The sequence below is a fragment of the Schistocerca serialis genome, chromosome 10 (genome assembly GCF_023864345.2).
Source record: "Schistocerca serialis cubense isolate TAMUIC-IGC-003099 chromosome 10, iqSchSeri2.2, whole genome shotgun sequence".
Lineage (NCBI taxonomy): Eukaryota > Metazoa > Arthropoda > Insecta > Orthoptera > Acrididae > Schistocerca > Schistocerca serialis.
The window spans coordinates 209,904,431-209,922,399 of record NC_064647.1 but is presented as its reverse complement, the minus strand read 5'-3'; the positions used below and the strand labels follow the sequence as shown (position 1 = coordinate 209,922,399).

The 17,969-nt window shown below is 44.7% G+C and overlaps 1 protein-coding gene across 1 annotated transcript in view; it reads right to left on the bottom strand.

Moving 5' to 3' along the window:
* LOC126424700 (amyloid-beta-like protein) overlaps positions 1–17,969 on the bottom strand; it is a 132,391-nt gene that overhangs the window by 112,181 nt on the left and 2,241 nt on the right. The window contains exon 2 of the mRNA XM_050087425.1: positions 10,722–10,943. Within this exon, the coding sequence (XP_049943382.1) occupies positions 10,722–10,943 (222 nt within the window). The remainder of the gene's footprint in view (positions 1–10,721; positions 10,944–17,969) is intronic.

Sequence of the window (17,969 nt, the reverse complement as noted above, 5' to 3'; positions counted from 1 at the left end):
TTCGCGGGCAAGTGCTCTACCATCTGAGCTACCGAAGCACGACCCACGCCCGGTACTCACAGCTTTACTTCTGCCAGTATCTCGTCTCCTACCTTCCAAACTTTACCGAAGCTCTCCTGCGAACCTTGCAGATCCATGTGGCTAAGCCATGTCTCCGCGGTAGCCTTTCTTTCAGGAGTGCTGGTTCTGCAAGGTTCGCAGGAGAGCTTCTGTAAAGTTTGGAAGGTAGAAGACGAGATACTGGCAGAAGTAAAGCTGTGAGTACCGGGCGTGAGTCGTGCTTCGGTGGCTCAGATGGTGCCGGCACGGTAACGCAGCGTGTTTGGTCAGAGGGCTAGGTACCCTCTGTAATAAAAAAAACTGAGTTAATGTATCAACATCGAACTGACATGGGTGTCTTTCGACGTCCGCCCCGCGCAGATACAACGAAAGAAAACGAACAAAATGAGATTATAAAAAAAAAAGATGGTAAAGCACTTGCCCGCGAAAGGCAAAGGTCCCGAGTTCGAGTCTCGGTTGGGCACACAGTTTTAATCTGCCAGGAAGTTTCGTATCAGTGCACACTCCGCAGCAGAGTGAAAATCTCAAGCTGGATGCTTGTTTTTTTTCTGTGCCTATAAAACGTATTATTGCACTGTCTGCTGTTACGGTTTAAAGGACAGCCAGTTTCACGATAAGCTTCAGGACATACTATCTCACATTTAGTTGCATGCCATCACATTCTATCACTTCTCATCACCCCGATACACCACAGTGATACTACACTACTGGCCATTAAAATTGCTACACCAAGAAGAAATGCAAATGATAAACGGGTATTCATTGGACAAATATATTATACTAGAACATACATGTGATTACATTTTCACGCAATTTGGGTGTATAGATCCTGAGAAATCAGTACCCAGAACAACCACCTCTGGTCGTAATAACGGCCTTGATACGCCTGGGCATTGAGTCAACAGAGCTTGGATGGCGTGTACAGGTACAGCTGCCCATGCAGCTTCAATACGAACCCACAGTTCATCAAGAGTAGTGACTGGCGTATTGTGACGAGCCAGTTGCTCGGCCACCATTGGCCACACGTTTTCAGTTGGTGAGAGATCTGGAGAATGTGCTGGCCAGGGCAGCAGTCGAACATTTTCTGTATCCAGAAAGGCCTGTACAGGACCTGCAACATGCGGTCGTGCATTATCCTGCTGAAATGTAGGGTTTCGCAGGGATCGAACGAAGGGTAGAGCCACGGGTCGTAACACATCTGAAATGTAACGTCCACTGTTCAAAGTGACGAGAGTGTGAACAAGAGGTGAGCGAGACGTGTAACCAGTGTCACCCCATACCATCACGCCGGGTGATACGCCAGTATGGAGATGACCAATACACGCTTCCAATGTGCGTTCTTCGCGATGTCGCCAAACACGGATGCGACCATCATGACGCTGTAAACAGAACCTGGATTCATCCGAAAAAATGGCGCTTTGCCATTCGTGCACCCAGGTTTGTCGATGAGTACACCATCGCAGGCGCTCCTGTCTGTGATGCAGCGTCAAGGGTAACTGCAGCCATGGTCTCCGAGCTGATAGTCTGTGCTGCTGCAAACGTCGTCGAACTGTTCGTGCAAATGCTTGTCGTTTTGCAAACGTCCCCATCTGTTGACTCAGGGATCGAGACGTGGTTGCACGATCCCTTACAGCCGTGTAGATAAGATACCTGTCATCTCGACTGATAGTGATACGAGGCAGTTGGGATTGAGCACGGCGTTCCGTTATCCCACCGATTCCATATCCTGCTAACAGTCATTGGATCTCGATCAACGCGAGCAGCAATGTCGCGATACGATAGACCGCAGTCGCGATAGGCTACAATCCGACCTTTATCAAAGTCGGAAACGTGATGGCACGCATTTCTCCTCCTTACACGAGGCATCACAAAAACGTTTCACCAGGCAACGCCGGTCAACTGCTGTTTGTGTATGAGAAATCGGTTGGAAACTTTCCTCATGTCAGCATGTGTAAATGCTCTGAGAAGCTAATCATTTGCATATCACAGCATATTCTTCCTGTCGGTTAAATTTCGCGTCTGTAGCACGTCATCTTCGTGGTGTAGCAATATTATTGGCCAGTAGTGTATATCTATGATATCGTTTATCTTTTAACCACAAATTAATTAGTATTGTGGACTTATACTGATGTCCTCAAGGACATCCACATCGGCAGTATTTCGATCCGCGACGTAATTGCTGCAGAGGATGTCCGTATCCGCGCAGACCTCCGATTGTAGCAGAGACCTCAACTGTGGCTCTCATCTGAGAAACAGGCCCAACCCAGATCTCTCGTTTCCCAGAGCCTGGTCGGGTGACGTCAACTCGTGAAGAAATCAGAGGCTGGAGAACCGGTTTCCGGGCAAGGTGACCTCGCCTTAGACGAACCGTGGCGCGACATCCAAATGCCGATCCGCCGTTTGCCGCGAATTCCGTCACGTGCGGCGCAGGTAAGACACGAGTCACGTGTGGTCCGTAAGCAAGGAGAGCAGCGTCTCTCCAAGTCCTGTGGTCGCAGGTAAAAAGAAAGACAAGTGTGGGTAGGACACACGCTGCGAGAGTTCCGTGTATTCAGATAGCTCTTCTATAGGTTTTGATGAGTGAGTTTGAGAGTATCAAGATCTGTTTCATAAATGGTTGTATTATTTGATTACAACGAGTTAGAAGCTTAAATTTGTTATACCGCAAAGGGATCATAGACCTAAGTATGCATACACTTTTAAAACGGATATGGATACGTGTTTGTGTTTGTGTGTGTGTGTGTGTGTGTGTTTTTATGTGTGTGTGTGTGTAGGGGGGTGTTTGTGTGTGTGGGGGGGGTTGGGGGTGTTTGTGTGTGTGTGGGTGGCTGGGTGTTGGGTGGCTGGGTGTTTGTGTGGGTGGCTGGGTGTTTGTGTGGGTGGCTCGGTGTTTGTGTGGGTGGATGTTTGTGTGGGTGGGTGGGTGTTTGTGTGTGTGGGTGGGTGTTTGTGTGGGTGGGTGGGTGTTTGTGTGGGTGTGTGGGTGTTTGTGTGTGGAAGTTTGTGTGTGTGTGTGTGTGTGTGTGTGTGTGTGTGTGTGTGTGTGTGTTTTCCACATCCTCATCTCCTCCTAAACCACTTGATCAATTCCAACCAAACTTGGTACACACATACATTACTGCTAAGCAGTAAGAATCACCTACGTATCAAAGGGGTGGGGTGGGGGTGAAAAGGCAGGGTAGCCCGTGAAGTGTGAATTGCTAGACTTCATTTATTCTATATTTGAGAATGACAGAACTTAGCGCCTTGCAACAAACTTTACAAGCAATTTCAGATCTTAACGAAATTTCTTTGACCCCTAAAAATGATGAAAGGGAAAATGTTTTTCGATACTATTTTTCCGCTGTTCAGGCGGTAGAAGTACCGCTTAAGGCATGACGTTATAATTTATTACTTCATCTTAATTGAATCAACTGTGGGTTCTTGATGAAGCATTGTAAATTAACTGAACAAACACTGTTTTTAGCCTTGTTTCACAATTTATTATTAATGTTATTGCACAGCCTAGGTTTCGGGTTGCAAGCCCATTTTCAAGTATCCAGTACGTGCGGTTATGAAACTTCCTGGCAGATTAAAACTGTGTGCCGGACCGAGACTCGAAATCGGGATCTCTGCCTTTCGCGGCAAGTGCTCTACCATCTGAGCTACCCAAGCACGTCTCACGCCCCGTTTCATTTTCAAGTACATTACTGATTCCCAAAGATGATAATGCACAGATAAACATGATAACCAGGCAAAGATAATCATCTCAACTTCGTAAGGTATCGATCCATAGCTTAATGTACAATTGAAGACAAAGAGTTTCTCTGTGTTTTTCTATGTCCCTCAGACAATAGATAGTTTCCTGGTCAATGCAAAAGACAAACAACCAGCTATCACAAAAAGTGGGGGTTTATAAAATCACATGTCGTGAGAGTCTTGCTACATTGCACAGGCGGAGAGGTCAATCTGTACCAGGCTTAAAGAACACCACGGAAGCTGGAGACTGAAGAAGCCTGATTCAGCCTTTGCAGAACATTACCTGAACAAAAATCACAAATACACAATAGATGTTTGCAAAAACATAATGTCTGATAGGATAGCAGCAATCAGTGATTTTACAATGTTACTTATAATCCGTCTTGATTGTAATTTTTTTTATTCATATGACCGGTTTCGGTTCATCTAGAACTATCTTCAGATCTGATATTTCGGTTACAGGAGTACCCGTCCAAATCCAGCAACTTCACATGCTGCATCACATCATGCGAAAGTTTCTGGATTTTGACGGATTACTCCTGTAACCGATATATCAGATCTGAAGATGTTTCTAAATGAACCGAAACCGGTCATGTGAATAAAAATTTTGCAATCAAGACGGATTATAAGTAACATTACAGAATAGATGTACAAGTCCTACACACAGAGAGAAAGGGGACCAAACTCAACCAATTAGAAATTTTAGAAATTAAAAAACAGGTATGTATATCCCCACACCTATTATTAAACGACCAATCCCAATCAATTATTCACCTCTTTTAGATGAGATCACAACCCCACGATAGAAGCAAAACTTTAGGCCCCAGTCCATCGTAGTTAAAAAGCTCTTGGCTGACGCATAACTTTAGTCCGATCATTGCAGTGTAATTGGTGACTGTGTAATAATGTATGTAATTTGTTAAAAATGGTCATTGACGTAATTGTACAAAATAAACTCTGGATCGATACCTCAAGAAGTTTAGATGATTATCTGTGCCTGGTCATTGAGTTCATCTGTGCAGTATCATCTTTGGGATTCAGTAAAGTACATGAAAATGGGCTTACAACCGGAAACCTAGGTCGTGCAGTAACATTAATAATAAATTATGAAACAAGGCTAAAAACAGTGTTTGTTTAGTTGATTTATTACTTCTTTACCACTGTCTATATTCGAGACACATTCTACAGACAGTATGTACACATATCAGTGAATGGAAGTGCAAAATTATATCATTGTACGACACTTGGTTCAGGAGATATGATGTCTTAAACATTAATGACAAGGCCAGACGCTGTGTGGTACGGGCGTGATCGCACAGCTGTAAATACACTCCTGGAAATTGAAATAAGAACACCGTGAATTCATTGTCCCAGGAAGGGGAAACTTTATTGACACATTCCTGGGGTCAGATACATCACATGATCACACTGACAGAACCACAGGCACATAGACACAGGCAACAGAGCATGCACAATGTCGGCACTAGTACAGTGTATATCCACCTTTCGCAGCAATGCAGGCTGCTATTCTCCCATGGAGACGATCGTAGAGATGCTGGATGTAGTCCTGTGGAACGGCTTGCCATGCCATTTCCACCTGGCGCCTCAGTTGGACCAGCGTTCGTGCTGGACGTGCAGACCGCGTGAGACGACGCTTCATCCAGTCCCAAACATGCTCAATGGGGGACAGATCCGAAGATCTTGCTGGCCAGGGTAGTTGACTTACACCTTCTAGAGTACGGTGGGTGGCACGGGATACATGCGGACGTGCATTGTCCTGTTGGAACAGCAAGTTCCCTTGCCGGTCTAGGAATGGTAGAACGATGGGTTCGATGACGGTTTGGATGTACCGTGCACTATTCAATGTCCCCTCGACGATCACCAGTGGTGTACGGCCAGTGTAGGAGATCGCTCCCCACACCATGATGCCGGGTGTTGGCCCTGTGTGCCTCGGTCGTATGCAGTCCTGATTGTGGCGCTCACCTGCACGGCGCCAAACACGCATACGACCATCATTGGCACCAAGGCAGAAGCGACTCTCATCGCTGAAGACGACACGTCTCCATTCGTCCCTCCATTCACGCCTGTCGCGACACCACTGGAGGCGGGCTGCACGATGTTGGGGCGTGAGCGGAAGACGGCCTAACGGTGTGCGGGACCGTAGCCCAACTTCATGGAGACGGTTGCGAATGGTCCTCGCCGATACCCCAGGAGCAACAGTGTCCCTAATTTGCTGGGAAGTGGCGGTGCGGTCCCCTACGGCACTGCGTAGGATCCTACGGTCTTGGCGTGCATCCGTGCGTCGCTGCGGTCCGGTCCCAGGTCGACGGGCACGTGCACCTTCCGCCGACCACTGGCGACAACATCGATGTACTGTGGAGACCTCACGCCCCACGTGTTGAGCAATTCGGCGGTACGTCCACCCGGCCTCCCGCATGCCACTATACGCCCTCGCTCAAAGTCCGTCAACTGCACATACAGTTCACGTCCACGCTGTCGCGGCATGCTACCAGTGTTAAAGACTGCGATGGAGCTCCGCATGCCACGGCAAACTGTCTGACACTGACGGCGGCGGTGCACAAATGCTGCGCAGCTAGCGCCATTCGACGGCCAACACCGCGGTTCCTGGTGTGTCCGCTGTGCCGTGCGTGTGATCATTGCTTGTACAGCCCTCTCGCAGTGTCCGGAGCAAGTATGGTGGGTCTGACACACCGGTGTCAATGTGTTCTTTTTTCCATTTCCAGGAGTGTATATACCTACCCGCCAGCCTGACATAAATAGCACCCTGTACGCGTTCCTGACAAATAGGAATCTTGACAGACGGACAGCAAAGTAATCCTATGCGGGTTCCATTGTTACTGACTGAGGCACAAAACCCTACAAAGAGAAAGAAATAAAAGAAATCCTACATATGCATTCGGTAGAATCGTGGCCCACATCACAATCCAGCCAAAATGACATAACTCCTTCAGCTACTTCACTATTCAATGTCTGCGTTGAAAACTATCTAGCCTTTTGAATATGTGGCTGGGACAGAAAAAGTAGGAAGATATGATACAAAACAACAAAGAAACGAAGAGAGAAAATTACTCAGCTCTAAAAGTGGTGGTGATGGGGATGCGAAGACCTAAAGAAGAACTGTACTATAGGATGAGGACAAAACCAGGAAAAGAAAGACTGAAAATGGTGAAATGTGCGGGACATTTGACCAGGACAGAGTGACGAAAAGAGCGTGGGAAACAAAAGAGGAGGACAAGAGGGAAGACAGTAAGCAAGCGGATTTTGAACTTAGGAATGATCATTCGGAATTGGGGATCAAAGAGGACGGAAAGGAAAATTAGATAATCAAGTACACACCGACCAATGTACCAGAGACCGACGACTGAGAACAAGACAGGAGAGGGATAGGGTGTCGCCAGTGGAGCAGACAAGAGGAAAAGATACTAAAAATCTCACAACAGCAACGAGAAAGAAGAAGAGAGAGGATGAAGAGTTTCTGGAGTAGGAAAATGCAACACTCGAAGGGCCATCCGTGATCCTACAGAGGCCGTAACAGAAGAAGAAGAAGAAGAAGAAGAAACATGTCTTCATATAAAGGGTGTAACGGATATAAGTGCAGATATTTTTATTGCTGACTAACGTCAGTGCATTACATCAGTACTTACGCCATTTGCAAACTAAGGAGTACAGCTATTGTGAGTAGTATATTTTTAGGTTAGTTAGCACCTCCAAGAACATGTGGCAAGAACAAGCCATTAATGCTTATTTTCCCCTGGCAGCAAGTTGTTACAGTAATAAAATACAATGAACTATTGTCGTGTTTTAACTTATTGCATTTTATTACTGCAAAGACTTACAAACCTGGTAAGCCCGCTACAGACTTTACCGATTGTATTCTTCTTTTTATTTTACATCGTACAATTATATCATTGAAGAATGTGTGTATGCCTGCAGTAGCGACATCTGGTGATCTTGCGACATAAACATTTTGTGGCCAGGGTACGAGAGTTTGTTTTGAACAAGGATGAATGTAGTATACACCGTAGTTTGTATATGTCTGACGATCCTAGCGCTGATTTTGTGTTTATCAGTGGACGATGCCACTATGGCTCCATAATATTAGAACGTGTTTTTAAAACAGGTATGCCTCGTCATACTTAAAGCGCATAATTTACACATGTATGTTAGTAATACTTTTCATCATGGCCTATTCTATTGTTTTAAGCTTTAGACAACCCACTAGTTGCATTTGTATTATGTTCTGCTGCAGATCTGAAGATGGTCATTGCTGACAAACTGGTAATCTGAGCATAGACGTGAAATAAAGAGTATTATATTTCCAGGACAATGACTAATGTTACATATTTTCATTCTTTGTTTGTGTTCTTGTCAACTTAGCTCTGTCTACTTTTTCCTGTTTTCTTCCTAACTTTTACTTCAAATTTCATGTTCATAATTTTGTTTCTGAATTTGTCTCTTTCATTTATCATTTCAATACTGATTCCTGCTTGTTTTATGTCTTCTTCTGTTTCTTGGAACCAACTGGTTTTTTCGACTTAACTGTTTATTACTTCAAAAATCCTCTTCGTGCGTTTGTTGTTGTTCATTCTACGTATGAGCGCTTAGAATGTTAATCGGCGTTTTCTGAGCATGTCTGTAAGCCTGTCTGCGTGTTTATATCATTCTTTGGTTGATCGCTTGATCCCTATACCATCTCTGAGTACTGCTTCAAAAAATTTTCTGAGGATTTTACATTCTACTATTTTCTGCCTCTGTGATGCCTGACGCCCCAATCTGATGCGTAGAGCGGTTCTGGTAGTACAACTATACTGTGGTGTAGTTTATCCTGTCTTGAAACATTTCTTTTGTTGTAGTGCGTCCATGTCAGTTTGTATGCTTTCTGAAGTTTTTCTGTCCTTTGTATATTGGATGCCTTGTTTGATCCTCCTATTTGTATACAGTATATCCCCCAAGATATTTGAATTTTTCCTGTCTGTTAACCTTTCCATGTTGTTGTTGTTTCTTTCCATGTATTGCGTCTTCTCATACGATATCTGTAGACCTGTTTTCGCAGAGACTTCATGTAAGTATTCCAGTGCTTTTTGCACTTCTTGTCAATTATGCTGAGTATTGCCCGGTCATCTGCAAATACCAGGCATTTTATGATCGTCTTGTTTGCATACGTTCTTCCTGACTGAATTCCTTTTACTTTTCCTTCCCATTGTTTGATAATGTTGTACAAGACAACGCTGAATAAAGGCTGTGAGAGACCATTTCCTTGTCTGGCGCCTGTATGTATCTCGAATGGGTCTGAGATTTCTCCCATAAATTTTATTTTAGATGTGGTGTCTGTAAGTGTCTGTGTACTAGTTTTTCTGTCAAGTTCCATAAAGAGAATCTGCCTGTCTATGGAGTCGTAGACCTTATTAAAGTCCACGAATTTGACTGAAGTGTTCGTCTACCTGTCCTTCAGGAGCGTTCGTCGGTTCCAGATTTGTTCAATACAGGACCTTCTTTTCTGAAGCGTCCTTGGAATTCTCCTGTCTTTGCATCAGCTTGTGGTTGTGGTCTGTTGAGTAATGCCTTGGTGAGAATGTTGTACGTGACCGGCAATAATGAGACACCTCCGTAGCTATTAGGGTCTGACTTTTCGCCCTTTTTTTGCAGTGGGTAAATCAACGCACATTTTCATTCCTGTAGCATTTTCTCTGTCTTACATATTTCTGTAAGAATTTCATGGATTTTCTTAGAGTTTGTTTAGCTTTTGAGTCTCCAGACTCTGAGATAATGCCGCCTTCTCCTGGGGCTCTAATGTCGTTTTATAAAATCATCTCTCTCTGTTATTGAAGGCGGCTTTGACTCTGAGTTTGGTACTGTAATTTTTCTTCAGGCTTCTCGAAGCTGAGGAGTTTATCAAAATAAATCATAAGAATTGATATCACCATTGTACAATGTTTGACTTCATCGACAGGGCCACAACTTCTCCTTTCCTTGCACTGCTTCATTAATATCAAAGTGAAGTCCTCGAAGGCGTTCTTGAAGTCTGGGAAACAGATGAAAATCGAGCTGCGTCCACGTCGGGACTGTATTGAGGACGATCGATGACAGTAAACCCCGAGGTGTCGGATTGTTGCACATGTCACAGCACTCATATGTGATACTGCATTGTAATGCTTAAGGAAAGTTGCACCACGAATGGACCAACTCCTCGAATCTGTGCTTTCATTTTTATGAGGGTGTACATTTCACACTTCACAATGGAATTCCGCCGAAGCCCACGAGAAAGACAGGCAGCGCATACTTCACAGCACATGAAACTGCAAGTCATATGAGTGCCAGCAGATATCCACTGTGAAGCGAACAGCTATTTCAGACAGGTTTAAAATTACTAACTGAACATTTAAATCAATGCCAACTGTCGGTAGCACAAGACAAAGTTAAGATCTTTAGTGGGTGTTATTTTGTTGAAAAGTGCACTCTGAGTCTGTGGCTGCATACAAAATACAGATCGATTCTTGCTGAGAAGATAACAGCAGCCAGCCACTTTTTACAGCATGGTTTATTTATAGTCAGTAGCGTTTCAGTGACATATTGATTTCCAGTGGGGCCAGCATGGAGCCGAGCGTTCGCCAAGTATGCCAGTAAGGCAACTAGTGTGACGTCACAAGTTCGTCGGGGGGGCCCGTCATTCCCGTAGGCTCCGAATTCCACGCTGTGACGTCACCAAATCCTCGTCCATGTACTTTGTCATGTCCCGTGAGAGGACAGTTTAAGCATGAGTCACCCACAATGGATACCACGTCTGGTGTGCTTTACACTGAGACCCACGTCCCGTGTGGAAACGGCACAAACACGTCGGAAGTAACGTTCACGTTAGCTTTGCAGCATATAAGAGAGAGAAAGAAAGAAAGAGACTGACTGACCTTTGAAGTGTTTGGGACAGCAGACGAACTCGACGCCCGAGAACAGCGAGATGCCGCAGGGTAGCAGCATGGCGAACGACCGCAGCGCCAGACCGCGCTCGCGGCAAGAATCCGCAGCTGTGGCGTTCCATCGGTCGAACTGCCAGCACTTGGTCTGGTTGTGGATGTGGTCGAACAGGCAGTTCTCCGGCACCAGCAGCGCATCGCTCTGGAACGGGCCTTCTGCAACACAAAACAAAACACATCGAGTCAGCATACTAAAACTGGGTCCACATGGTAATCAAACACGTGAATGTCTGCCAACCGTCATATCATCATCATCATTTAAGACTGATTATGCCTTTCAGCGTTCAGTCTGAATTATAGTCCCCCTTATAAAATTCCTCCATGATCCCCTATTCAGTGCTGACATTGGTGCCTCTTCTGATGTTAAGCCTATTACTTCGAAATCATTCTTAACCGAATCCAGGTACCTTCTCCTCGGTCTGCCCCGACTCCTCTTACCCTCTACTGCTAAATCCATGAGTCTCTTGGGTAACCTTGCTTCTCCCATGCGTGTAACATGACCCCACCATCTAAGCCTGTTCGCCCTGACTGCTACATCTATCGAGTTCATTCCCAGTTTTTCTTTGATTTTCTCATTGTGGACACCCTCCTGCCATTGTTCCCATCCTAGCTACTTTCATATCCTTAACCTCAACCTTATTGATAAGGTAACCTGAATCCACCCAGCTTTCGCTCCCATACAACAAAGTTGGTCGAAAGATTGAACGGTGCACAGATAACTTAGTCTTGGTACTGACTTCCTTCTTGCAGGAGAGAGTACATCGTAGCTGAGCACTCACTGCATTAGCTTTGCTACACCTCGCTTCCAGTTCTTTCACTAAGTTGCCATCCTGTGAGAATATGCATCCTAAGTACTTGAAACCGTCCACCTGTTCTAACTTTGTTCCTCCTATTTGGCATTCAATCCGTTTATATCTCTTTCCCACTGACATTACTTTCGTTTTGGAGATGCTAATCTTCGCATCATAGTCCTTATATTTCTGAGCTAGCTCTGAAATATTACTTTGCAAACTTTCAATCGAATCTGCCATCACAACTAAGTCATCCGCATATGCAAGACTGCTTATTTTGTGTTCACATATCTTAATCTCACCCAGCCAGTCTATTGTTTTCAACATATGATCCATAAATAATATGAACAACAGTGGAGACAGGTTGCAGCCCTGTCTCACCCCTGAAACTACTCTGGACCATGAACTCAATTTACCGTCAACTCTAACTGCTGCCTGACTATCCATGTAAAGACCTTTAATTGCTTGCAAAAGTTTGCATCCTATTCCATAATCTTGTAGAACAGACAATAACTTCCTCCTAGGAACCCGGTCATATGCCTTTTCTAGATCTATAAAGCATAGATGCAATTCCCTGTTCCACTCATAACACTTCTCCATTATTTGCCGTAAGCTAAAGATCTGGTCCTGACGACCTCTAAGCCTAAACCCACACTGATTTTCATCCAATTGGTCCTCAACTAATACTCGCACTTTCCTTTCAACAATACCTGAGAAGATTTTACCCATAACGCTGATTAAATAGATACCTCTGTACTTGTTACACTCTTTTCTGTTTCCATGTTTAAAGATTGGTGTGATTACTGCTTTTGTCCAGTCTGATGGAACCTGTCCCGACTCCCAGGCCATTTCAGTTATCCTGTGTAGCCATTTAAGACCTGACATTCCACTGTATTTGATGAGTTCCGACTTAATAACCGTCATATTCACTAACGAAATTTTACAAGTATTCAGTAACATCGGTTGGTAACTAAGAAATCTCACTGTGTGAATCACAATATTCTCCTAGACAAACTGAGGTTTGATGGGATTGATAGTACAGCCAAGTAATGGATGATGTCAGATCTACCCAAAACAATGCAGAAAGTTGTATCAATAGCTCAACCAACGTAAGTGGAGGAGATTCTCGTGAATGGGGCGAAATCGCTTATGGCGTTGCACTAGGCGCATTGTTAGCTCCATTATTGTTTATCGTATAGAGTGCTGGAAAAAAAGAATGCCACACCTTTTAAGGACTGTGTGCAATGGCACCAGGGTATGATACATGAATACTGCCGGGTTGTACTGTTAGTGCATCATTTGTCACGACCATCGGCTATAGACTGTATTCAGGAGGCTGGTCTCTGCATCCTCTGCTTTGACTGCAGGCAGTAGCTATGTTATGTATTAAGTTTAGAGTTGAACGGTGTTGGCAACATTCGTTTTAGGGTACAATCATGCTCCGCAACGAGTTCATACTCGTGTTGCACCGTTTCAACCATTTGAATTGGGTCGCATTGTGTGTCTTCAGGAAGCTGGATGGACATATCGACGGATTGCTGCACATGTTGGATACAATGCATCATTAGTGTGTTGCGGCTTTGAAGAGAGGTCTGTGTAACTTCCCACGCACCTGTAGACCAGGTTCCAGACGTCTGCGTCGTACAGAGACACGTCAAGCTCGACATATTGTGCGAGTAGTGACGTCTGACCAAACGTCATCCAAGGATGAAATCCGGACACATGTTGCACTCGCTGTGTCATAAGCGGCCATTGGGAAATGTCTGCCTGCAGCAGGATTAAGACCACGTGTGCATATGGCTAAGCAGTCACTGACACCACGAAACTGTTGACCATGGCCACTCTGGTTTCGTGAACGAGTACACTGGAGTGTGGAATGGCATTCTGTCGCGTCTTCAGTGAAGAGAACAGATTCTGTCTATAGGTGAGTGATGACGTAAACATATATGGGGTACACTCCGCAAGCTGCCTATTGCAGCGAGCAATCACCCATGACAAGTAGGTACGATCACAGGTTTCATGGTGTTGTAGGTCATAAGTTACAACTCGCGGTCATATTTTACGTTCGTGCTGGATAAAGAACCCAGTAGCCGTTACACTGCATAGGTTAGAATACCCTTGCTCCCGCCATTTTTTCGTCAGGAACCTGATATGCTTTTCCAGCAGGACAATGCACGGTCACATACAGCTGCTGCGACTGAACGTGTTGTTCGTTGTGTACAACAACTGTCCTAGCCAGCGTGGTCACGAAAACTCTCGCCAGTTGAACACATATGAGAGATGACGAAGAAGTGGTAGGCTACTCCTTCTCCATGGCCTGTAATAAGCATTGCCTAACAACAACAAAAGGCACAAGAAGCTTCGGACGGTCTGTGAACAGGATGCCATTCGGCACCTTTATGGTCGTCTGCATGCGAGAATACATGAGTGCATACGAGGGGGAGGGGGTACACGTCTGCATTATTGTACGATGCATGTTTCATTTGTCTGAATTACTTACGTACTATGATGATGTATTACCTCTCAGCTCACTTGTCAATAAAATGATCTAGCCCTTAAGACTGCTGCATTTTTGTCCACCCACATAAACGACCTCTCCATCTAATATACTGACTTCCCTGCCGTCCACCATCCCCCCCCCCCTCCCATTTGGGGCTGAATTTATTGGACCGCATCCTTCTGCTCTAATGTTACCTTGTGTTCAAATACAAGATCGTGTTCAGATTTGTGTATCTGAGTCGGAATGCGGGTACCTGCCCGGTATTCACCAAGTGGTATGTGGAAAACCGCCTAAAACCCACATCCAGGCAGGCTGGCTGGCTCATTCCACATCATTAATACGCTGGGTGGATTCAAACTGCGGCCAGGGACGTCTCTCCGAGTCCCAGAAGTGGGCGCTTTAATGCTTGTGGCTATGAGGCTGGATTCTTCCACCTAATATACACAAGTGTGATAAAAGTCATGGTACACTTTCTAATATCGTGTCAGACCGCCTTTTGCCTGCCCTAGTGCAGCAACTAAACGTGGCATGGACACAATATGTCCTCTGCAGAAATATTGAGCCATTCTGCCTCTACAACCGTTCATAACAGCGAAAGTGTTGCCAATGAAGAGTTTCGTGCACGATCTAACCTCTCGATTATGTCTCATATATTTTCGACGGTATTCATGTCGGGCGATCTGACTAGCCAAATCACTCGCTCGAATTGTCCAGAATGTTCTCCACACCAAACAACTGTAGTACATGGTGTCATGGCACATCGTCATCCATGAAAATTGTTTGGAAACATGAAATCCATAAATGGTTGCAAATGGTCTCCATGTAGGCGACCATAACTATTTCCAGTCAATAATCGGTTCAGTGGGACCAGAGGATCCAAACCATTCCAAGTAAACACAACCAACACTAGCTTTCACAGTGCCCCGTTGACAACTTGGATCCATGGCTTCATGGGGTGTGCGTAACACTCGAACCCTACCATCAGCGCTTATCAACTAAAATCGGGACTCATCTGACCAGACCACGGTTTTCCAGTAGTCTATAATCCAACTGATACGATACGATCACAGCCTAGAAGAGGCGGTGCAGGCGATGTGGTGCTTTAGCAAAGGCACTCGCGTCTGTCGTCTGCTGTCATAGTCCTGTAACACCAAATTTCGCCGCACTGCCTTAACGGATATGTCCGTCGTACGTCCCACACAGATTTTTGCTGTTATTTCACGCAGTTCTGCTTGTCTGTTTTGTCTGTTAGCACTGATAACTCTACGCGAGACCGAGCGAGGTGGCGCAGTGGTTAGCACACTGGACTCGCATTCGGGAGGACGACAGTTCAATCCCACGTCCGGCCATCCTGATTTAGGTTTTCCGTGATTTCCCTAAAATGGCTTCAGGCTGATGCCGAGATGGTTCCTTTGACAGGGCACGGCCAACTTCCTTCCCCATCCCTCCCTAATCCAGTGAGACCGATGACCTCGCTGTTTGATCTCTTCCCCCAAATCAGTCCAGTCCATTCAGTCGTATCCAGACGTATCAGGGGCCTCATATCACACTGCACAGGCCCCACATCATTACAGAGCCTCCATCAGCTTGAACAGTCCCCTGTTGACATGCGGGGTCCACGCATTCGTGATGTTGTCTCCATATCACATCCGCTCGATACAATTTGAAGTGTGTGTGTGTGTGTGTGTGTGTTTTAGAAAAAAAATTCTTGTTGATATGATGAAACGGAAGTTATTTTAAATGTTGAAAAATGTAGGTTAATGCAGATGAGTAGGGAAACAATCCAATATACAGAATTAGTTGTGTGCTGCCTGACAGTCATGTCGATTAAATGTATTGGCACAATGTTGGAAGGCGATATGAAATGAAATGAGCACGTCAGGTTGGTAGTAGCGAAGGCAAACGCTCGACTTCGTTTTATTTGGAGAATTTTGGGAAAGTGTAGTTCATCCATAAAGAAGACGGCCTATAGAACTGTACTGAGACCCATTCTTGAATACAGTCGGAGTGTTTGGGATCCCCACCACGTCTGTTAAAGGAAGACATCGAAGCAATATGGAGCCCTGTTTGTACATTTGTTGCTGGTACGTTCGATCATCACGCAAGTATTACGGAGATACTTCGGAAACTCAAATGAAAATCCCTGGATGGAAGACGACGCTCTTTTCACAAAGGTGCTGCTGCGAAAATTTAGAGAACCGGCATTTGAGAAGGACTACGGAGCAGGTGTGACAAATGTGAAAATTACCGAACTATCAGGTTAATAAGTCACAGCTGCAAAATACTAACGCGAATTCTTTACAGACGAATGGAAAAACTGGTAGAAGCCGACCTCGGGGAAGATCAGTTTGGATTCCGTTGAAATGTTGGAATACGTGAGGCAATACTGTGTAAGTAGGCTGTTTAGGTTTTTTATTGGTAACGCCACCTCTGTATGAAAATCACTGGTTGTGCTGTGTGCAGTCTGTGGCTGCTTTGCATTGTTGTCTGCCATTGTAGTGTTAGGCAGCTGGCTGTGAACAGCGCGTAGCGTTGCGCAGTTGGAGGTGAGCCGCCAGCAGTGGTGGATGTGGGGAGAGAGATGGCGGAGTTTTGAAATTTGTCATGAACTGCTATATTTATATATGATGATATCAAGGTAAATACATTGTTTGTTCTCTATTAATATCTTTCATTTGCTAACTATCCCTATCAGTAGTTAGTGCCTTCCATAGTTTGAATCTTTTATTTAGCTGGCAGTAGTGGCGCTCGCTGTATTGCAGTAGCTTGAGCAGCGAAGATTTTTGTGAGGTAAGTGATTTGTGAAAGGTATAGTTTAATGTTAGTCAGGGCCATTCTTTTGTAGGGATTTTTGAAAGTCAGATTGCGTTGCGCTAACAAAATATTGTGTGTCAGTTTAAGCACAGTCTTGTATAAATTGTTCAAAGGGGAAGTTTCAACTGACCTTTCGACTTGTCTTAGAAGAAAGATTAAGAAAAGGAAAACCTACGTTTCTAGCATTTGTAGACTTCGAGAAAGCTTTTGACAACGTTGACTGGAATACTCTGTTTCAAATTCTAAAGGTGGCAGGGGTAAAATACAGGGAGCGAAAGGCTATTTACAATTTGTACAGAAACCAGATGGCAGTTATAAGAGTCGAAGGGCACGAAAGGGAAGCAGTGGTTGGGAAGGGAGTGAGAGGGGGTTGTAGCCTATCCCCGATGTTATTCAATCTGTACATTGAGGAACCAGTAAAGGAAAGAAAAGAAAAATTCGGAGTAGGTATTAAAATCCATAGAGAAGAAATAAAAACTTTGAGGTTCGCCGATGACATTGTATTTCTGTCAGAGACAGCAGAGGACTTGGAAGAGCAGTTGAACTGAATGGACAGTGTCTTGAAAAAGAGGATATAAGATGAACATCAACAAAAGCAAAACGAGGATAATGGAATTTAGTGGAAGTAAATCAGCTTATGCTGAGGGAATTAGATTAGGAAATGAGACACTTAAAGTAGTAAAGGAGCTTTGCTATTTGGGGAGCAAAATAAATGATGATGGTCGAGGTAGAGAGGATATAAAATGTAGACTGGCAATGGCAAGGAAAGCGTTTCTGAAGAAGAGAAATTTGTTAACATCGAGTATAGATTTAAGTGTCAGGAAGTCGTTTCTGAAAGTATTTGTGTGGAGTGTAGCCATGTATGGAAGTGAAACAAGGACGATAAATAGTTAGGACAAGAAGAGAATAGAAGCTTTCGAAATGTGGTGCTACAGAAGAATGCTGAAGATTAGATGGTTAGATCACATAACTAATGAGGAGGTATTGAATAGAATTGGGGAGAAGTGGAGTTTGTGGCACAACTTGTCGAGAAGACGGGATCGGTTGCTAGGACATGTTCTGAGGCATCAAAGGATC